Source organism: Gavialis gangeticus, unplaced genomic scaffold (assembly GCF_001723915.1).
Source record: "Gavialis gangeticus isolate Ggan-Ray unplaced genomic scaffold, GavGan_comp1, whole genome shotgun sequence".
Taxonomy (NCBI): Eukaryota; Metazoa; Chordata; order Crocodylia; family Gavialidae; genus Gavialis; species Gavialis gangeticus.
This window is the reverse complement of record NW_017728994.1, coordinates 34,029,789-34,053,230: the sequence shown is the minus strand read 5'-3', so window position 1 is coordinate 34,053,230 and position 23,442 is coordinate 34,029,789. Positions and strand designations below refer to the sequence as shown.

At 43.3% G+C, this 23,442-nt stretch overlaps 1 protein-coding gene across 1 annotated transcript in view; it reads right to left on the bottom strand.

Annotated features, from left to right (window-relative positions):
• The window catches only part of WDFY4 (WDFY family member 4), a 376,632-nt gene that overhangs the window by 281,636 nt on the left and 71,554 nt on the right, over positions 1–23,442 (bottom strand). The window contains exons 12-13 of the mRNA XM_019502557.1: positions 20,244–20,857; positions 11,976–12,069 (exon numbers count right to left, since the gene is read on the bottom strand). Of these exons, the coding sequence (XP_019358102.1) occupies positions 11,976–12,069; positions 20,244–20,857 (708 nt within the window). The remainder of the gene's footprint in view (positions 1–11,975; positions 12,070–20,243; positions 20,858–23,442) is intronic.

Sequence of the window (23,442 nt, the reverse complement as noted above, 5' to 3'; positions counted from 1 at the left end):
CAGGTCCCTTCCGACCCTAGAAACTATGAAACTATACCTTGTCATGCATCCAAAGGTGCATCTCAAGGCGCTCCAGAGAGATGATACTCCCCCTCTATGCGACTTTGGTCAGGCTGTAGTTGGAGTACTGTGTCCAGTACCGGGCGCTGCACTTCAAAAGGGATGCGGGCAGCCTGGAGAGGGTTCAGAGGAGGGCCACCCGCTTCATGAGAGGGCAGCAACACAGGCCCTACAAGGAGAGACAGAGGGACCTGAACCTGTTTAGCCTCAGCAAGAGGAGGCTGAGGGGGAACCTGGTGGCTGCCTACAAACTCATCAGGGGAGATCAACAGCAAAAAGGTAGAGCCCTTTTCTCCCTAGCACCACCTGGGGTGATGAGGAACAATGGTAATAAGCTGATGGGGAACAGGTTAAGGCTAGAAATCAGAAGGCAGTTTTTTATAGTTAGGGTGGCCAAAATCTGGAACCAACTTCCCAGGGAAGTGGTCCTCGCCCCTACCTTGGGCAAATTCAAGAGGAGGTTGGATGATCACCTGTCTGGGGTCTTGTGAACCCAGCATTCAGTCCTGCCTGCAGCAGGGGGTCAGGCTAGATGATCTGTTCAGGTCCCTCCTGACCCTAGCTACTATGAAACTATGAAAACAGCTCGTATCTCCTCATGTCTGACCTCTAGGTCATTCATAGTCAAGTTCTTTTGTTGCAGCACTAGGGTTGTGAAGGAGACAAGGGGAGCTGTCAATTTCCCTTGTAGAAGAAGGAAATATCACCACACAGCCATTGGTCCAACCAAGTAGAGTACTGAAGAATGTGTTGAACTTTAAGCATGCAAAGAGTCACCACTGACTTGGACAAATTGATTGTTTTAGTAAATTAAGTCCAGGATCTACCAAAATGCTGAAGCACATGCTTAATTTTAAGCGCCTGCTTAAGTGCTTTGCTGGACTGAGACCTTAATTCATTGTTGCTTTTAAAGCACTTTTTTAATTGAACTTGCATTGATTTTTTAAAGCAATTTTTATGCCAGCCAGAGAAGTAGCAGGGCCTGAAGATTTAACTGGACTTTGTGCAAGGGTAGCTGTACCTAGTATACACCAATATACATCTTTGTAAGAAAACTGTTTGGACAAGTAAACTATATTGGGCAGGGGGCTGGACCCAATGATCTCATGAGGTCCCTTCCAGCCCTAATGTCTATGAAATATTGTTCAAGGAAATACTTAACATAAATGTTGGTTAGCAAAGAATAATGGGTATGTCTTATGGCATCACACATGAAGAAATCTGGGTTTGATCTTGCAATCTGAATCAGAAGTAACATTACTGGATTCAGAGTGCAAGGACATAGGAAAGACAAGACTCATACCCAGAGGTATAGGGAGCTCCTTCAGTGCCTGGGGCGGAGGTACATGTGGGGAGGAATTATGCTGATCAGTGAAAGGGGTGGGGAGAGGGGGGAGAAAGAAGTTTTACCTGCCTGGCTCTCCTCTCCCAGGTGGCAGCTGCTATTGCTACAGCTGTGGCTGTTGTAGCATGAGCTTGGGCTGCTGCTGCTGCTGCAGGTGGACAGGCAGCAGCACAGGCTCCCAGGGGTTGTCCTGTTTGCTCCTTCCCACCTCTCAGACACAGGTCTGTGCCTCCTGTGGCAAAACCTCCACAAGGGCATCATTGCACCCTCCGCCTGCCCGGATACACTACTGGGGGTGGAGCTGTGCCTCTTGAAGACTCTTGGAGGGAAGGAGGCCATGCTGTTCCCACCTCTAAATCAGTGCTTGAGCCTGGGGCTTTGCTTGCCCACTCTAACTTACTCTGTTGTTCAGACTCTTTATGGTGTAGGCCAAGTTTAGAAGAACCTGAGACCTACATTTTTCATGTCTGATACCCGTAATCAAGGACATATTTACAAAGAGGTCAGCATCCAGATTTTCCCATTCCCACTTATCACAAGATTAAACAGTTCAAAATGTGGCCACTTAGTTTGGTTCCTTAAGAGTTCTCAGGAAATGTTTGCCCTAAATCTCAATTGCTATTCTTTTCATATTACACAAGCAGAAGTGTATACTCTTCCACTACCCTTATTGCAGATTATGAGTCTCCTATAAGAAGCTTCATTGACCTGAAGAAATAAATGGCTAGTTTTTAACGCTTCTTCATTTTTAATTCTATTATTTTATTCACTTCTACTGGATGCAAAATACATTGAAAAGCTGTGAAAAGTTTAAAAAATAAAAGTGAAAACTACAGATCCTGAGTAAGTGAAACAACAGATTTACTCCAAAATAAATCTCATGTGACCATAATGGAGTACAAAAAATTGATTGTTCTCATTATCATAGCAGCTCTGTCAATAACAATATTGCCTTGTTTTGAATAAAATGTGATGTTTTCAGGAATATTAGTTCCAGTAAAATGGTTTTTTAGTGAAAATATTAATGGTGGCAGGAAACCAGTCTATGTTTCCCCATATATATGGATTGATTTTCATAACACATATTACTTGCACCATGAGTCAGGATACTGGAGGTTCAATTAGAATACAGAAAGGTTTGCAGTTGTGCATCAGATTAGTGTCTAAGGTCAAAATGTCACCTAGCAATTTGCCCAACATTCTTAAGTAGTTCCCAGCTTCCTCCAATTTGGTTGCTGAATATATATCACGGTAATTCCCCTTCCGTATGAGAGAAGGGGAGCACTTCAAATAATCTGCAGTGTAGATTCATTTTAATCAGGTGCAATTCTCTCTCCTGTAAGATAGCCATAGTTCCATATGTTATTCTAAAATACAGAATAATAAATGAATCCCACAGCACCTCCCATTCAAAAATCTCAGTTTTTATTCATTAATTTAACTTCTCCCCACCTCCCTGATGTAGGTACCATTTTTTCATAGCAGTGGAAAAGCCAACACAGAGAGAGTAACATTTTCAAAAGCTCTAAGTGACTTAGGAACACAACTCTCATTTTCGAAAGCAAGTTGGGTTGTTAGGAGCCTAAATTCCATGTTCTTGTAAGACCCTAGGTCACTCATGTAAATGTGAATTAGGCTCTTTAGTCACTTGCATGCTTTTGGAAATTGTGTCCAGAATGAATCAACAATAGAGTAACTCCTGAGGTAATTGGAAATGGCCAGCCCTTAGTCCCTTCTTATTCAGTGGCATTAATGAGTAAAAACTGCACAGGTGAGGGTTTGCAGAACTGGGCCGTATAATATACTCCAATATAAACAAAGCTTTTGTGTTTCTAGTGTCCATTTCTCTTTGGAATGAAAACTCGGGGAGGGAAGTAGGTTTGATAAATTGCATATAGTACACTCATTTCAGCTACAGCTAATGAAGGCAGAGATGGCCTGTGTGACTGGAAGATGTAGAGAGCAGGAGTAGTGGACAGATCATTCTGAATGTGCCCTGCTTAAAAATACTTCCCCTTAGCAGCCCCACACTGCCACTGTGACAGATAGGATACTGGGCTAGACAGACCTGCGGTCTGACACACTACAGCACTTTTTATATTCTTAGGACTCCTTTGAGGGAACTATCTAAACCAAGTTTTTCACATACGGTCTCTCTTTCCTGACCTATACAATTTTCAATAGTCAGAGAGTTCACAAGCAGTTCTGGAATGAGAAACAGCGTGGTTTGTGGTTTGTACTGCAACTACTGCATTGCTGGCCTCAGTATATAGAGCATCTCTGAGAAACAGTTGCTAGTATTTCCTAGCTGCAGGAGAAACACCAAATAACAAATCAGGCATGGCATAACTCACTTTATGGTGGTTAGAGCCCTTTATTAGGAAGCAAAAATACAAGTTCAGCCCCACTTTGGGTGAGGTGAACTTATTGCTTCTTAAATAGATGCCTTAACTTGTAGGCCTTTGGGATACTTTACTTGCAGCCGGTATATATGTGCCTGGGTCATTCTATTGCACCTCAGGTTGAAACAAAAAACAAATTGTTCAAATAAGTTGAACTATTCACTTAGGCATATAAACAGCTCACCAAAACTCCCTAAGTAGCCCTCAGACCCAAATAATTGCCCACCCCTGATTCAGCCCTCAGTGTAAGCTATTAACCCCTGGGGAAATTCTAACTCATTGAATTCCATTCTTATTCCCCAAGTCAACCTAACTTCAGAAGCTTTTCATTTCTTGTCCCAAGTACTGTGAAGCATTGATAGGATCCCAGTGCAGACTTTTATGAAATGCCATAGGCGCAGCTGAAAGATAAGGTTTCTTTTTAACTTACAGGGAGTCTCAGAAGAATTCCTTATTTGAGGGCTTTTTTAAAAAGCAAAAACACAGTCTGAGAGTTTGGGAAATTCCACATTTTTGTTAACAGTTTGAAGAGCAAGCTAAAAAGCACAGGGCTAAAAGGACAGGCTATGGGACAGGCAAACAGAAAGGAGTAAGAGGCCTTGCTCTGTATAAAACAGAGTGAAAACCTCCACTGCTGCTCTTTGGTGAATAAATGAACCTAATTTTCTGAGTCTGAATAATGACATGGCATGCAGATAGACTGCAAGTTTTCTGTTCTCTTTACAAGCAGGATCCATCAGCAAAGAAAAGCCTACAATCACTATACTCTGAGATATGTCAGCTGGGCCTCTTCATGGGGGCAATCCAATCGGTAAAAGTTCAGGGGGGAAATCTGGCTGCCACATCCCAGAACTAACTACAGAGCATGCACCCTGAGCCTCATATATATAACAAGAACATGCTTCTGCTCAACTCTATCTCATGCATTTCTACCCTCAGTTTTGAGAAGTACATCTCTAAAAAAAGGCATGGAGACCTGACCAGGGGTCCCTTGAGACCCACTTACAGCACATATTGCCATAATCTCAGGTATGTCGTGGTACTAACAAAAAATGGTTGTTGACAAAATTCTGTTTCACCTAGTGTACAACCCAAAGTGCAGCTTGTGACTAACTCTGAGTTACCCAACTGAAGCACAGGAGTGCCCCTCTCTGGACACATAATATGTCTACTTCATACGGAGGACTAAGGTGACTTTGGTGATTCCCTGGAGCGCAATTTCTATTCTTATAAAAAACTCATTTAAAAAAAATCACTCCTGCACTTTAGTCAGGTAATTCAGTTGATCAACAGAAAAGCATAAAATCTTACTTGGTAAGATTCAAACAGGTATTAAAACAACCAAATGACTCTCTCTTTAGTTCTCAATGCACCTGAAATGAACAATTGAGCAAAAATGTTGCTATAATACAAAATGTTTTCCTCCTGTTCCTATAGTGGGGTCGCACACAGTAGCCGGGCCTACACAAGATGCTTACTGCACAGTAGCTCGTTACTACTGCACAGCAGCGTCACCAGACACAAACCATGACACAATGCTACTGAGCACTAGTAATAAGCTACTGTGCAGTATCGTTGGTTACTGTGCAGTCATTTAGTACTTGCCATGCAAGTGTGCCTATGCAAGTACTAAATGACTGCTCAGCAGCAACTGTGCAGTGGGCAGCTCATGTAAACATGCCCAGTATCTCAGACATGACCTATCAAAAGGGAAAAGTTAAAGGGGAATTATAACAAAGGGGCCAAATCCAGTTTGATACAATAAATAATACTGATCAACCAGATTACTTGAATAATTTCCTGAATGGACCGTGTCCTAATTTTTTAATGAAGTATACAGCTCATTCTTTTCTCTTCTTTATTCACTGAACAATTCCACAAACCAGATCATGAAAAGCATTCGGAACAGAAATGTCTCTCAATTTGCCCTGTAAAAAATTCTCATCATAAGTGATATATGTCTTTATATTTCCAGTTCACTAAAGATATGCCAGAATGCATGGTTTTGTGACATCATAAAAATTAGGGACTGAAGTGTGACATGAGTGACAGGCAATATTCCAGGATATCATCAATTAGGCAGGAAATTCCAAAAGAAACAGCTTTTAAAAGTTCAAAACAAATATCCTATTGTGAATGCTCTTATCCACATTGCTTGACTAGAGAGAACATAAACCCAGTTTATTCCAAATAAGTGTCAATTTTTTTCTCTTTTTTGTCACTGAAGATTTTGTATTTAAAGGAAGGAAATATGCCTCGCACAAACATAGTCATTACAATGAATACACTGATGGGAACATGCTTAGTTTGCAAAAGCTCTCAGTTTCTGAAATCCCAGGAGCAATTCCCTATATATATATTTCTCTCTCTCTCACTTAAAGAATCAAACAGCACTTTTCCTTCATTTTGGTTTGGTTTTTTTATGAGGGCTTTTAGCAAATTTTCATATGTTGCATTTGACATCCAAGTGGTTTTTTTTTATTGCATCTAGAAATGGGGGCAACATACAACCACAGATCTATTCTCATCATCTTTTAATTGTCATTCTGAAGGAACAGGAGAAAAGCGTTGTGTCAAACTGAGTTTCCTCTCTAAATTGTTACCTATTACTGCCCTTACTACATTGACACATTCAGCGTTAGTTGAGCACATCACTGCTTGGGTCTGAAAAAGGTCACTGAGAAGCAACAAATCCTACAGGGAATGGATTTTATTTCCTTAGGTCAGAATCAGGATGCATTAGCTTTTACTAATGTCCACTAATGCTTCTGCACAAAGCAGCAGTTGCTGTTTTCTCTCTTCAGTAGAACTAAAAAACTTGTACAGTATACAGAGCTAAATTGACCCTGATACTCTTCCAGAGAGAGAACTTCATGCACAGATGTGAGGTGTTTTTACCTGGCATTAAGAGGAGTCCAGTTCCCATTCATTGCTCACCCCTGCTATTGAAGAACATTCTATTTCATTCAAGCTCAGCTCAAACTGTGCTGGTCCCAGAAGCCTTACCAGGAGACCAGGTAAGGCCGGGTAAAGTTGGCAGCTGGAGTATATCTCCAGCCAGACAGGCTTTGTTTTGGGTGGCGCACACTGCCTCCACATGCACTACCCCACTGTTTTTTGATGTGGGATTTTTTTTTGACCCCAGGATCTCCCAGGGTCAAGAAAACCACCCACACTGCAAAGTAGCAGCACAAGGAATGCCTACATATGCGCTGTGTGGCACCGCAGAAGTATCTGTGGCGCCACATACTATACCGCATATCCATGCTCATCTGGATGCAGTCCACTTTTTTACCCTTCCTGCCCCCATCTTTATGGCCTCCAGTGCTGCATATGGGTCTAAACAGCATAGAAAAAAAAAAAGACAACCTTCCCTGTTACACTCCTCTGTGCACTCTTGCATCAGTTGCAAGTTCAGCAAACCTAGAACAAAGAAGCTGGATCTTCCTACCCCTTCCTGGCCCCTTCACTACAAAGGCAAGCACAAAGGTTCCTTTCTTGTTTGAAAACAGACTGAAGGGAGCATTCATATGGGCAAACAAATGCCAGATCCCTGTTCCCTTCTGCCCATGTACCAGAGGGATTTTTTAGGTCTAGGAGTCCACAGTTGGAAGGCTCTATACAGAAAGTATCTGATATGCCTTCATCACAGCTATCAAACACCAATGCAATAAAGGGAAAGGAAAAACAGCATTTGTAACAAGTACACAGATTGGGAAGGAAAAATCCTCATTTTCCCTATGTGTTATTACTCGATGAGGAAAACTACTCAACTCTCACTATCCCCTTTTGTACCAGATCATGAGTCTATTATGTAAAGTGAGTAGCTTCACACTCCACAAGTGGCCTCTTAATACTATTCAATATAAGAAAAAGTACCAAGCCAGTCCCTAGTCTCACTACTTGGTGCTGGCATCACAAACCTGACAACCACAGAAGAGCAGATTTCAGCCTGTTCTGTCTCACCCTCCTCCAAACAGAATCAGCAGCTATGTTCTGGAGACCAAACCTTTACTGTGGCCATGAAAAAGCAGCAAAAAATTCCAGAGAGGCACAAGATTACCAAAGCACTAACAGCTCGTCACATTTGCATGCTGAGCAAGGTGACCATCATAGAGGACATTCCAGTTTTCTGCTACTCTGTCCTCTATTGATACAAAAACAAACACCTTTATGTCCTCTATTTTTCTAGAGGCCATTTAGGCGTCCGGTTTTGTATCAACAGAGGACAGAGGACAACCTGACTGTCCTCTATGATGGCCATCCTAATGCTAAGCAAACCTGGCCAAGACATCTGAGGGAATCTGCACTCACAGTATCTGCATTCGAGAATTAAACGTGAGATTATGAAGACACTAAATCACATCCCTTAGCAAGGTAGCACGTTCTGACGGACCCAGGCAGTAAATTAAGATCTCTGAGAAACAAAGGACCAGATTCTATTCCACCTGTTAGGTGCATAGACAGACTTATGCATCTAAACACAATCCTATTCCATTTTGTTCCAGTTCATGAACACGCATATCACATCTAATTTTGCAATGAACCATCATCTGACCCATAAGTCACAAAAAAACAGAAAAAGGAGAACCCAACCCATCTTTTATATTAATCATTTTTCATGAGGTCACGCAAAGTAGAATAGAATAACACTTGAGCCCCTAAATCCACTTGCATGTTTAATAGGTTTAATAGAATTTGGCCCAAGGTCTATCATCGGCTCTACTGTTGATGGGACCTTTAGCAAGTCACTTCTCTCTCTGATCCAATTTCTCCTCCCATGCTTTCTCTTGTCCATTTACACTATACTGTCTTCTGGGACAGGGGTGTTTCTTATCCATAGTAAGAGACAAATGATGCTCCTATCTCAGATGGGACCTCCAGTCACTGTGGCCATACCAAATAAATATTGCTAATCATTTTTATCAAATGAGAAAAGAGTGAAGAAGAAAAAAATAAAATAAAGATTAATAGATACAAATACATTACTGAGATAGATGGAATATGTGTCCCAGAACTTTATATTTTTAATAATACTGCCATCTACTGAAAGTCTGTGCGGTTTTTATTTTTCTCTGTCTCGTACAGCAGAGCCCTAGAGCCAACTTTGCTACAGCAAATTTCTTGATTGCTATTTCTCTCATCTAATTAACTGTTCTACTTGTTTTTCAGAAATTAATTACAGTCATTATCAAAATTTTAATAGATGCTGGCTTGGATTGCTACAAAGACTCAAGAAATGCCAGAAGTTAATTATGCTCCCGCCTTCCAGAGACGTAGATGAGGAGTTCTGATGTGATTGCAAATCTCCAGTTTATATGTTAATTTGTATCCAAATATTTTAGAAAAGGAAGAAGACATCATTTGAGTAATCTGCTTGTTCAGTCAGGGTGTGTCAAGGGAGTGTTTGACAACATAAAATTTATCCAAGAACATTCCTAGTTGCACTGAGGCTAAGGAAATCTTGAGACTGAAGCGCTAAATTCCTACTGGTTGATGCACCAGTTTGTAACTGCTACAGACAGTCTGAGGGCTTGATTCTGCTCTGATGCACCATTTTACACTTGTCACACCACTGGCTCCAGTGATTTACAACAACAGGAGAATCAAGAGCAGAACTAGGCCCCAGGACTGTAAACAGAAAATGCATCATGCACTACTCACAATATAGGAAAATTGTAAATGCTTGGGGCCAGGTAACAGCTGCTGTGTTGCAGATGGATAAACAGGAAGCACGAGACAGAATATTCCCTCCTTCCCAGACTCCTAGGAGTAAAAGGAGGAGGAGGAATGGCCAGCTCTCTCAGCAGTCTGTCTTACCCAAAGAGTATATTTCTGGATCAAGAAGATCTGTAGTCCTTCCTGTACACTGACCAATAAGAACTGTTCTGGGCGGGAAAATTTCAAGTAAAAGCATAAGCAAACATTTCAGAAGTCACAAGTGATCATACTCCTTCCCTAATATCCCATGCCCATGCCTGTTCTCTGCAGCTATTAGTAAGCAAACGGAAGCACACATGGGACAGTAGGGAAAAGCTTGGGGCAGGCACTAGGAAGTCAGTTAATGTGCACATGGTTTGAACACAAAACTGTAGTGACAGCCTCTCTTTAAATATTTGCTTTACTAAAGAGCTAATTTAGCATAATAAGAATAGAGTCTAATTATCAAGCAGTTAGTATATAACACAGGCATAATGTCTCTCAGGGTACTTGAAGAGGTGTCACCCTTGCTTTTACATCCCTTCAAAACGCGCCCCAAAGAGGTACCTGGAAAAAGATCCTTACACTCTAAAGCGGGGGCGGCCAACCTGTGGCTTCAGAGTCCAAATTTCCAAACTGAGTAATGTGCTCGCTGCAAGCAGCTGCGTGACGTGACGTGACGTGACGTGACGTGACGTGACGTGACGTGACGTGACAGCTATGGAAGCTGGTCACCGTGTGCTTGTGCAAAGAGTCAAGGAGACACACATTAATTTCTGAAGAGCTGCGTGTGGCTCCAGAGCCATGGGTTGGCTACCCCTGCTCTAAAGTCTTTAACAGCCCCCTCTCCCATTGTAGTATACAGCTAATGGCAGAAGGAATGGTATAACCCGGCTTGCTGGATTTGACCCTTTATATTTTCTGAATTTAATATATTAACATTCTTTTGAAACAATGGCAGCAACAAATTCCAAGATGGACATTCCTTAGCAAGTAATGGCCCACTGTGCAAGGACTTGTGGCCTCCATTCCCACTAATAACATGAGTTACTATATAAGCTGCCATATTGACTCATATATCACATGCACATTTTTCCCAAAAATCAGCCCTCCAAAATTGGGGTTCATGTCTTAAGATTGGGCGGGGGCATTTCTTCACTGGAATAGAAACAGGAAAATGCTATGTCCGAAATGGCTGCCTGTTTCTCTCAGTAAGCAAACAGGAGGGCAAGGTTTGGTGTCAACCATTTCTCAGCTACTTCCAGCTCACTGGCTAAGAGAATCAGGCAGCCATTCTGTGACACAGTCTGTCCATTAAAAAGTCAGCGCCAGGCCATGACTCTGGAAGAAACTTTTTGTTACTACATTCTGCTTTCCAAAAACAAAGTGTACATCTTATTTGGGTGCATGTGCTATGCAAAGAAATGAGATACTTGCATCATGGAGGAACCTACTAAATGCCCTCCCCTTTATAGTAGGCACCAAGAGTGCCTATACACATGCATCAAGGCTGCTGGAGCATGGTAATTACCGATTGCCTTTATAATAATACAGACAAATACATATCCAATAAAATGAATAAATAAAAAGCATGAGGTCACACTGGGATTGTCAGGCCTCTTATTGAGTCTAAACTCTGAATATTGCTCACCAGACAGCAAGCAGAGATCCAACATCCAACCCACAAAGGGTCCCAAAGACTTGCTGTGGCTTCAGATAACTGTTCAGTCCTGAATATGATTCACATTTACACTTCCCTAATGCTGACAGTTACTGGTTCGCAATAACAGTTAACTAACTTGTTTTTTAAAATCCATCTAAATACCTAACTTTCTAAAAATTACAGTCTCTCTCTTCATTATTCTTATAAATTAATGCTTAATATATTTGATAATATTTGACCATTATTTGACAATATTTGATGAGTCAATTGACAAGGTATTTTTTGACCAGTCAAATTCCCAATCCTAAGTAAAACTAATTCTCCTACCCCTTGATGCCTGTGCAGTTACTCTGGCCAATTTATACAGAGGGATTGGAACCAAGACCAAATGCACCCAGCTCCAGAGCTGCAGTGGGCTGCATCCAAAGAGCAGATGCTCTGCACCAAAAAAGGAACAAAGTGTACAGTCAACACCCCGCCCCCCCAGCACGAATCTTTGGTATGGAAGGTACTATAATGATAGAGGCCATTATGAATCTACAGGGCACCTGTATCCTAAACACAAGACCCCATTAATGCCCCAAATCCTATGATCTCTCTAGAAGACAATCTCCTAAAACTATTTAAAAAACCCTCTGCTTTCTTTCCTCTGATGAGCACAGCAAAACTTGCATTATTCCTCTGTTAGTATTTTATACTGATGCCAGCAACATTTTTATGCAGGAGGGAATGATTCTTATCATAAGAGCCAGGGCCAAAGAGTAGGAGAAAAGTAAATGACAGCACCATCTAACCAGGCACTCACCTGAGCATGTTCCTCCCTGTAGAGCTTTGGAAGCAACCTCACCATGACACAGACAGCACCTGGGTGCACAATTGCACAGTTTCCCCCTTCCAATCTGCAGGAAATAGACAACATCACTATAACAGTATCATTGACAAAGATATGCAAAGTTGGGTAATATTATAGCAGACAACAGCATTATGCTCTGCCTGATTTTGCCAGATTCAGTGTTAGCAACAAAACTAATGGACCAGCAACCTGGAACCATAACAGATAGACCTGGAGCAACAAAGCCAAGGGATGCTTGACTAGAAGTACTGAAAACTACAATTCAAGCTCTAATCTGACCTTGTGTATGATGAAAGTATGGCTGCAGAGACATGAAATGGCACTTTGAAAACATGCTCTAACTTGAAGAATTTGCATCATAAACAGTAAACAGTAAAAAGTCCCTAATGCAGCAGCCCAAACCAGGTATTACATTCTCTGTTACCCTGATGTCCCAAGGGACCATCCTGTTCTCAAAAGGTACTCAAGTCCACCTAGATCTTAGAACTCACCCCCAATTGGAAGGCGCCAGCAGGAAAAAGACCTAGTCTTGATAAAATCAGTGTCTCTCCCCCTCTCCCACCCTTCCCTGAACATCAAACCAAATCAGAACCTCCCCAGACCATTACACGGTTGGGTTGCCTGTTTTTCTGCACAAATTTTTCACTTTCAGCATACAGCCCTGCATATTTAGGCACCAGGTCGAATTGCATCATCAACATATCACAGAAAAATCATCTCATGACATGCTACTGGCAAGATGGACACATGCCTGACAGAAAATCTCATGAGAGCTGCTTTCTTGTTTAATTTCTAAGCCAAAACTTTGCAGGGAGGGCATTCAGAAGTACCCAAACCTCTGGCTGCATCTCTGAACTAAATCTATAACCTTCCTTCTAGAGCAGTGATTCTCAACCAGAGAGCCACAAGATCTTTTCAAGGGTTCCCCACCACCGTGGTCACCATGTGGACCTGCCCTTCATGCCTCTGTTTCTGGAAGATGTTGTGCAAGGAAGCCGTTAGGACAGGATGGGGCTCACTGCTGCAGCCTGGACTGAAGACAGGTCAGAGAAGACACTGATTACTGCCAAGTATAGGGAAAAACTGAAAGCAGACAGATGCTTGAAATTATCTCCAGGCTCGTCCTGGGACTTTCACAATCTCAAGAGTATTTCAAGTATAATAACCAAGATAGTGTAGCAGGCTTTCCCTGTGTAGCTGGCTCACAGTTCCCTGTGCAGGGAAATACAAGACACTACAAAAATAGTGCCTACTCCAGAGCCTACGGGTGGATCACAGCCACTGAAATTAGACCCTGTATAGCAATGGTGGGAGAGTTCACTTGATCATTTGGGACAGGGCTTGGCAACCTATAATCCTTGAACCAGAACACGCCTACAGAAGTGAAGCTTCAGCAGCATTTAGCAGTGGGGGCTTCAGCTGCATTTGCTTTCCCATCCATGCCTGCCAGATGCGAGTGCTTCTCCCTGTGATGCCACAGGGAAAAGCAACATCAGTGTGTGGGTCCTAGCATTAATCCACCTGTGACCTGAACTGGGTCAAGTCCAGTCCACAGCCTAAAATGGCTGATGAACACTGATCTGGGGAAATAGAAAATAGGTCTACTATTGAATAAATATATTGTGGTTTTTCCCATTATTTTAAACAGTGATACTTCATGCTGATTTCTTCAGTGTGTGTATCAGGGTACATATACAGCCAATACGGTATTTTTATTATCTATGATTTTTATGCGCTTTACTAACAAAAATACTTTTTAACATGTGGTGTCACTACATTCAGAAGTTATGGAGGGGTGCCTTGAGTCCAGAAAGATTGAAAACCACTGTTCTCCGGATGTGGGCTGTCCAGCATCATCAGACATGCCATTCTTCTCATATAAAACCCAGAGAGAAAACTTCAGACAATGTCTGGCAGCCCTAATGGGATGTAAAAAATGAAACAGCAAGCACCAATCTACTGTATAAAACAGAAGAATAAATAACAGAATGGTCATAAAAAGCCTTTACAGAGAAATTGAAAGAGAGCAATGTCTATAAATAAACACCTGTTAAGTCATTTCCAGAACACTTTGCTCATATATCAGTGCAAAGTAACTAACATGTGGCACACTGCCCCACTGTGACAGATGAATATTACTGCACCTTCAAGACAAATATTGCTTTATTAAACAGTACTTGCAAAAAAAAAAATTACTTGTTTGCTACTCTTTATGTTTATATAGTCAAATTCAGCATCAGTGTAAATGGCTACTATTCCACTGACATCCGTGAAGCCATGATAGCTTATCCCACATAAGAATAAGCATCTATAATTTTTTTTAATTTCTATATGTAACAGGCAGCTTAAGGGGCACTAATTTACCTTCTATGTGTCCTACATCAGGCTCTGCCTGAATGCTTGAGGGAGACTGTCCCAACAGGGACAGCATACTTGTAGTTTGTATTACCCCCGGCAAAGGGATGCACGATTGTCCCAGCAGGGACGCCATATTTGTAGTTTAGTATGATCTCCAGCAAGGGGATGCAAGATTCAAAAAGCAGTTTGGAAGCCCAGGAAAATTCCGGCCCAGGGATTGGCTGGGCGGCTCCCCTTAAAACCGCAGTGTCTTCCCACTCCCAGGGTGCAGAGAGAGGTGTGCACAGTATGAGAAGGGCTGAGAAGAGCCTGGAGCATAGTCCCATCCCGCGGTTGCTTGCTGGACACCTCATGGGTGGGCCAGAGGCCAGTGGAGCACCTAAAGGGTCAAGCAAGAGAGAGCAGACCCCTAGATTGAGCAAGTGAAGTTCTTAAGTGAGCTGAACAAACTCTTTAGGGTGGGGACACGAGAGCGGGACAGCTATTCCCCGCTGGGCTTGGAGGCTTGGGGGTTGGTAAGAAGGTGATAAACCCCCTGTGTGAGTGGTTACGGAAAGGACTGTGGCAGGACTGGGACAGCTTGGCAGAAAGAGAGGCCAGCTAGGGAAAACCCCAGGATGCCTGTGTGGGTTCAGACTCAAGGAGGCACAACCTGAGGGGAAGCCTCGGTATGCCCGAGTGCCTTAAGGGAAAGTGAGCCCAGAGGTGTTGCCAGGTCTGCCAGCGGCAGCTTGCTCTCCCGCTGCGTGTTTAACTGTGTAAATAACTCTGTGAGCTTGGAGAGGCCATGCCCAGGCAGACAAGAGCGCACAGAGGTGCGTGGAGGAGAATTTGTGTTTTGCAGGAGTCTGGAGTGGAAACAGTTGCTGCAAATCGTGAGATGCCTGAGCCTCTGTGGATACCCCAAGGCAGGTGGAGCCTGCAAGCATGCAATGAGAGGAGTGAGGGACTGCTCCTCCCACCATTCATTACGCGTAAGTCGGGGTAATTGGCTATTGGCTGTGAATAGTTAATTAGGGATTTAATATAATGAGTATCTAACATGGTGCCTAAGTTATTAGCTATGTATTAATTGATTTGATCATTCTTTTAGTGTAAATAGTTATCAAGTTATTTTTGTATACACTCAACCTTGTGTATTGTAAATTGAGTTCCAAAGGTTTTATATTATTTAATGTCCATTAGCATGTAGCAATTACCTCCTGTATATAATTAAAATAGTGAATTGCCCATCAAGAATGGAGGGGCAGGCAGGGATGGAGTGCCGCCATCCATTACCCTGCACCCCGCCGCCACCCAGGAGCAGGGGTGAGGGGGAAGCTGCCACCCACCACCCACCGCCTTGCACTGGCATTGCTCTGCATCCAGCCACATGCCACCCCCCCTCACTGCTCTATGTCCAGTCCTGTGCCTCCCAGGAGTGGTGGGAGGGAAGCTTGCAAGTGGCAGCCGCCTCTCAGGAAGCCTCTGGCCACTCCTAGGAGAGCGGAGCAGCCGGTAGAGCTATGTGGTACCCCAGGTCCCAAACAATTGCCCATGGCCACGGTTAGCACCGTGCGCCATGAGTTATATATACAAGATGAGGAGGCATGCTGCAGAAACCTCTGAGTAAAATCCTGGCCTATCAACATCTCTGGCAAAACTCCCACAGAAATCAACAGTATCAGGAGCCATATCAGGCAGCCTTGCTTGTGCTTAATGGACAACTGAGGTGCAGCAGGCTAGCCACTCCTAATTTTTTGAGGGAGCAGCAGCAACACAACACAATGGTCTGCAAGTTGTTCAACAGCCTTGCTTACAAGTGCCAGCTTCCTTTGATTTAAGACAGTTTGGTCCCGACTTAGTAATGCTTGACCCCTGGCTCACTGGCTTCCTTCTGGACTGTCCTCTGGCTGCAAGACTCCAGTTCCAATCTTGGATCTTACCATTGGGTCTGACAGCTCATGTGCTAGTAGAATAACAAATGGGAGGTGAGTTGTATTCTGTATTTTCTGTTCTTTGGCTATGCTCCTTGGACAAATCATCTTCTACAGTGGAAGTTATAATTTAGAGACACTGCCATACTTAGACTGGAGAAATTGGGAACTGGGAGATCATTCCTCAGTTAGGTTAGTTAGAGATATACAAAGGGTCTGCAGAGGTTGTCTACCACTTCACACTTCAAGTTTATTTTTTAGTTCTCATTCATTGTATGCCTGTATTTACTGAACCCAATAATGACTACTCCTTCAACATAAGTTCACTCAAATCAAGGGAACTAGTTATACGAGAGAGGAACTTGGCTTCTCATTCTGGAATATTAAGTCATGATATATGTCACCAAAACTACACAGACCAACTCGTAAATTTGGTTTCTTAAAGCCCCATTTCCTAGAGCCCTGTGATAATCTGAACATTTCAACTTTTATTTAAGGGGGGGGAGGGAAGAGAAGTCGCTTGTAACCCTCGTTACTGCTGAGAAAAGCTAGAAAATGTGTTGGAAGCTCAAACAGGAGAAGGCAAATCAAAAGACCTAAAACATCATTTTTAAAAACTGATATGTTTAAGGCAATCTCATAATTCTGAGATAATTCTTATTTACGATTTTTGAGTGCCTGTCCACATGCCTGCCTGGTGTTAAAATGAAGAACAGGATACAAAAAAAGCCCCATCCAAAGTCTCTGTTCTTCCTGGAACTACCACAGCTTTTTCTGCAGGGTTGGAATACAGCTCCCCCTCTTCCAGAATCCCCAGCAGGTCCCATGGCCCGCCGTCCCCATGACCTTGCAGTTAGGGCTGCCCTGGAGTCTCCAGGAATTAGAAATAAATCTCTAGGATATTGCTGAGAGTCCTTCAGGAGACAAATGATAGGGCATTCATTAAAATAAATATTAAATGTTGAATCTGATGTATACAGTAATCCAGTGGGTTTTTAAAATGTAATGGTAATGTGCATTTGCCTTCTTGACGTAAAGTCTACACACTGCAATCCGTAACTGATATATGCAAACACGCAGGCACATTCACATTGTGTGTCATGGGTACATTGGCATTCTGGAGACCTCCCAGAGCAGATTCAAACAGAGTTGGCAACCCTACTTTCACTAGGGCATATCTTACTGCCTGGCACATTCCAGCAAGCTCCCTAACACTGGTCTTCACTCACTTCTTCTGGGCTCTGAAGTAGGCCTCAAGGTCATTCCCTGCTCACAGAGCTCGGGTGTTATCAGGCTGTTAATCCCAAATCCAATCAATGTGGGCCGCTACTTAAAAATAAGACAGAGGAGCCTACAGGGATGATGCGTGATGCCCCAGTAAATCTGAAGAACTATTATCACTGTAAATCTGTGCCACAGCAGCTGTAGCAGCCCTTCCACAGCAGGGGAGAGCCTACCTCCCAAAGAGGGATCAGCCTCACTTAACACACAGCTTGCAGAAAACTGTTTTCTCTAATCACAGGAACACAAGGAGAAGAGAACCAGTCTGTCACATGAAGAGCACTAGATATTTGCACTAAAGCCATAAACCACACTCAAGAAGGCAGGGCTGTGCTTCAGATGAGAACAAAGGACCCATAACTGGTGCCCTGCACCACGGACAGTAACTGGGAGGGCAACACACAAGAGACTGCTACCACATCAAAAAAGTAGCATTTTACATCCTCTGGGTACCAAAGTGACTGCATGAATCATCAGACCCTAAGACTAAAATCAAGCAAAGAGGAAATCCTTTAAAAGGGCGAAGATAAGTATTCACCTCTCTGCTAAGGTGCCTCACAGGCCTCTGTCATCTGTTGCACTTTGGTTTCTACTTTAGAACCGCATGGCCAAGGAACGCTCTGGGAGAAGCATCCTCTCTTGAGAGGAAGTGTGACTGGAGAAAAGCCACTAAGAGGTAGCTGTGCTAGACGGAAAGCTACAGGTTCTCAGGAAGAACCTGAGAGCTACTGGCTCTGTGAACTAAATGATGTTTTCATTTTCAGAAAATGCAGCAGTCAGAACGGTTGTCACTTCCAAGTCCAGCAACTCTAGCAGCATAATAGTGGCCCTGCAAGCTTCCCTGCCCTCTTGGTATTCCTCAGTGCTTCTGAGGTCCAGCTCCCTCCTCTGCTGATGCCTCAGCTCAATATGGCTCCTTTTTGTGTCCACGTGTTCAGAAATTTAGCATAGAGAACACTGGTGAAAAGTTGACTGTGCTTAGACCACAGTTCCCCTGGTAGGCAGTAGCATAGATGGGATCAAGGGTAGATTGAGAGAGCAAGGGGGAGATCTAGATAGGTTGCAGTGGCATGGCTGCACTCCCCTTTTGGACTGGACCATGCCAGGAAAGCTTTTGGGGACTTTTTTAAAGTAGCTACAGCAGATAAGAATCCCTCCTCCCTTCCCCTTTCCTGCTCTCCTCCTGCCCCTGCTACTTTCCCTGCTGTCCTGAGGATGGAGGAAGCTTCAGAGCTGCTCCTACCTGCTCCAGTCAGGCTACGTGGGTGCTGGGATCAGCTGGGACAGAGACAGCAGCAGCAATGGGAGCGTTCCCCCTCCCTGAGCCTGGTCTGGTGGGCCCAGGAAGAGTGGGGTAACACACCTCCCCACCCATCACTGCTGCCACTGTCCTATCAAATTCCCAGTTGAGCCCAGCCCCTGCTCAGCGTGGCAGTAGTGGGAAGAAACAGATGTGGACTTTGCCCCTGGGACAGCAGGGAAAGCAGTGGGCGGGGCTGCGGGGGCATGGCTGTGACCACAGAGCAGAAGTGGGGAAAATCTTGCCTGCTTTCAAGACTTTAAAAAGTACCAAAAGGCTCCCCACACTTGGTCTGCCCACACCAGGGGTGGGGGGTGGGAGGAGAACCTGGTAGTTGTGGGTACAGCCACTCCTGCAGCTCGGGTTGCTGCTCCTGCGCCCTCCTTTGCCAAATCTTGGATGGATTTGCCCCTGGCCACACCCCTCAGATTTCTCAAACCTAATAATCTGAGACACTCCTTCTAATCCAACCTGTACTTAGAAGAAATTAACTACAGGCGCGTAGGACTCACTGGGCAAACCCTCCCATCTCTGGTGTGTTGGAGCTCAGGCCTGTCCACTGTCCTGTCATCCGGGTGTAGCTATTGCATCATACCTCCTTTAGTACAGGAGATACACCAAAGAAACCCAGACCTGATTTTTTAAAAATCTGTGGAACCATCCAGACAGTTCCTTACCTCTGACCACAGCCCAGTCCTTCTCACTTCCATACATGTAATCATGTCTGCTTCCTCTTTAATTCTCCTGAATTTAAGTTGTTCATATAGGGCATTTATAGTAATTATTAGTGATGTATTACTTATTTAGATTGCTTCAAGGTGTCACTTTGTTCCACTGCAGGGATCAAACTTGATTTGGGTGGTTTTAAGCTGATGCTAAACTAATTTTTAAATTCTTATAATTTATAACCATTCCTTGGTATTTGATCAGAATACTTACTTGATATTTACAAAATTCACACATCCTACATTCCAGACTTCAAAAGATAAACTGAAAGCCCCTCATAGACACCCATCCCACTATTGAGTTCTACAAAGACACCTGCAATAACATTTGCAGTCATTTGCCTTTTATAAAGTGGAAGTTAGGAAGTAAGTTCCTCATTCTGCCATAGACTCGCTGTGTGTTATACTGCAAGACATGTCACATCTGTGCCGCAGTTTACTGCAACCGTCCCTGTAAAATGCAGATAATATTACTAGCAGCTAGCTACCCAGTGGCTTTGCAAAGCTTCATTCACCACAGCATGTAAAATGCAACACCATCCTCCATTAAAGAGCTGAAAAACTTGCAAAAAAACCCCAAGTAGTGCTGCTTCTGTACGTGTTGGTCTTTTTATAATAAAGAACAACAATGAAGACCTACCTTTCTTCAGAGTCTGCCCAGGGCCTGTAGTCAGAAGCTGCTAATTTGTTATCCAGCTGTTTGAAGCTGCCACTCCGAACTTCTTGTTGCACATGCCGTCCCTCCAAGGTGTCTGCTGGTGGCTCTTCCACACCTAACTTTATATCCATAAAGCAACTTTCCAGGTGCAGGGTACCTTTGACCATATGGTCAAGGAAACTCAGAATCTGTATGCAGCTCTTCAGCCATGTTGGGAAAGACTCTGATGAGCAGAAGGCTGCATTCAAGAACTCCATAAATGTCCTTGTCTTCTCCAGGCTTATGGAGATTTGTTTCCCCTCCTGAGTCCAAAAGCAACCAAGCAATCCAAGATCCTCTGTCATCTTCTCAAAGAAACCATTCCTCTGGAAGAACCTGCTGTTCACAGGGTCCAAGTGCAGAGCAGCTGCTATTCCCTTCAGCGTGTAGAAAATAAGCTCCAGGATCTGGCTGCGTCCAAGTGTAGCCCACAGTCCAGAGGGTGGATCCTGTAATGCACCTTCCATGTCTGCGAGAAGGGACAGGAGCCCATTGAATCCACTGCAGGTTCTGAAAGCTGAACGGCTCTTGGGGTTCTCCAGTATCCTCAGGAGAGACTGCAGAACCAAAAAGAAGGAAGGCCGAGCAAGATTTATAATGCAGTGTTATGCACAGTACCAAGTGGGGGCTATGGAACAATATTTTTAATGAAAACTTTAACCTTTGAGCAAAAAGTTGGGAGGATGTGGAACTGGCATTTTTGGCAAAAAAACCTTCTTCTTTCTTTTGAAAACTTACACAGACCACAAGAAATTTGAGATGGTGTCAAAAATAGTCTACATAGTCAAGAAACAGATGTTGCTGAATGTAGTGATTTAGCTGTGCTGCAATGTCTCACTTGGTGGTGCAGGACAAAAAGTGATGTGATCTCCCTGCTTTCTCAGGGGTCCTGTGCTCAGCCAGTGCCACAAGGTTAGCTGAGCAGGGTAACACTTTTTCCTGTTGCCCCAAACCCATGGCACAGGTCTGGGGCAGCGGGGAAAGCAGGGTTTCCCCCTGTCCAACCAGCACTGTGGGGCTGGCTGAGCAATGAAGCACTTTTCCCCCTGCCCCAGATCCAAAGTGCAGGTCTGGGGCAGTGGAGAAAGCAGGGTTTTCTAACACTGATTTTTCTGTCATGTGAGTCAATAAAGGGTAGGGACATCTATTTGCTCTATATCTGTGTTGCTTTAAAAATGTTTAAGGTGGCCCAAGCGAGAAATCAGACAACAGTCTATTTCCACCCTATGGCAACTCTCAGAGGATGCTAACAGGGATCAAACCAGGAAACCAAAGTCCCAGCCCTAGCCATGGTACCTCTCTATTGTGACGGAGACCAGGCTTTAAAGTAGGAATAAACAATTGCCAGTAAAAGGGAGGTTTCGTGCTCCTCTCAGGAAGCCCTAGGCAACCATTCACACTGACCATAAGTCCTGTCCATCCAGTTTCACCTGTGTTCTTCTTTAAAAGACATAGTGCCCCTGGCCCTATGCAGCTACAAGGAGCCTCCCCTCTTATACAGGAGGCAAGGAATGATAAAGAGAGGCCCTTTTCTGTCCCAGGACCCTTCTCTCCCTCACCAGCTTTTGAACCAGCAGCCAGAGTATATCTTGTTTGTGAGGCAGGAAGGGTTAATCCAACTGCCCAGCTTTTCCTGCCACAGACACTCTATTTGGCCTGATCACTGAGAGAAAGTGGATTTGGGGTTATCATCAGGAAGGGGTGTATGAGACACTTTGCACCTCTCAGAACTATTACTTCATGCAGTCTGCAGACCCAGGCAGAAGTCATACACTGGCTACAATCTATTCATCTGTATAAGAATTTTTCTGCAAGCAGGAGGCCTAGAAACTTACTTTTGCCTAAAAAATGAAAACTGAGATTTCTGTGTAATCACCTAACTCCAGGAACTAGGGCCATAGGCAGAGTCCTACCATGCATAAACCTGAAACCAAGCCATGTGCATATGAGAGGCCATACTGGACCACATGCACAAGAGGAGCGGTATTGGACCACACTGGACAACATGGCCTAGAGAATACTGCATATAACAGGCTCCCTCAGAAGTAAATCAGTTGTAATGGTTTGCTGTCTGACAGGGACAAGCCTAAGTAACATTTATAACAGTGCACTGGACGAAAAACAATACAGGTCTGATCCAAAGTCCAGTGTAGTCATTAGGAATATTTTGATGGGCTTCTGAGTGATACTCAGCTATATGTATCAATATTAAGTGTACATGAAATCTATCCCAACCTTTGGACTGTTTCAGTACTTTAAATCTGGTTCTTATCTCACTTATACAGGGTAAATCTAGCAAAGTGAATGGGCCATTGTAAAAATCAGTAAGGGAGAACAAACACCAGCATATTTGCCTCTAATACTTGCATTATTTTTCAATATTATGCAATTTATTAAATGCAAATAACAGTCTAAATGGGCAGTGGAAAAGCCTTCTGAATTTAGTTTTGTCTGCTGATTCTCTCAAGAGGCTAATCTCATGTTGGCCAAAAGTAGTACAGAAAAGCTTCCCAAATCAAATGAGAGGTTTAATTCCAAATCCGCTGAAGAGGAACATTTCTATCATAAATATCTTGCTATAATGGGATCTATTACTATGAGAAAGGTTTGCCAGAACTGTAGGAGGGGGGACTCTATTACTGTCATTCAATTTTGCATGATAATGTATCAAACCAGGCAGAGCCTCTGAACAGGGAGTAAATTTAATAAGTCAGAGTTGAAGTTATCAGGATGGCTTTGACACATTTCAGGAAAGGTCAGCAGTAACCACATTTCCTCCAGTTCTAACTCAGTTACAATTAAATTGCCTATGAGTTAGTATTCCTCTGCCCTGAATATATAAAACTGATGTCTGCTGGAAATCCTTAACTCAGTTATGGATAACAGAATTTATTTCACATTCCATTATTTGTTATTCCTCATAATTGGCCACGTGCCATGCTGGAATACTGTACTGCTAATCACATTTGGGCTCAGGGTTTAACAGCTAAATATATATTAGCAAATCAATCTGAATTTGCGTATAACACAATCACAGTCCCAATGGGGGCAGATAATAAATTCATTTGCTTATATTATGTTTTAACATTGTTATCATTTGTCAGAATTAGGCACTGAAGCCACATTTGTTTTTATATTAGTT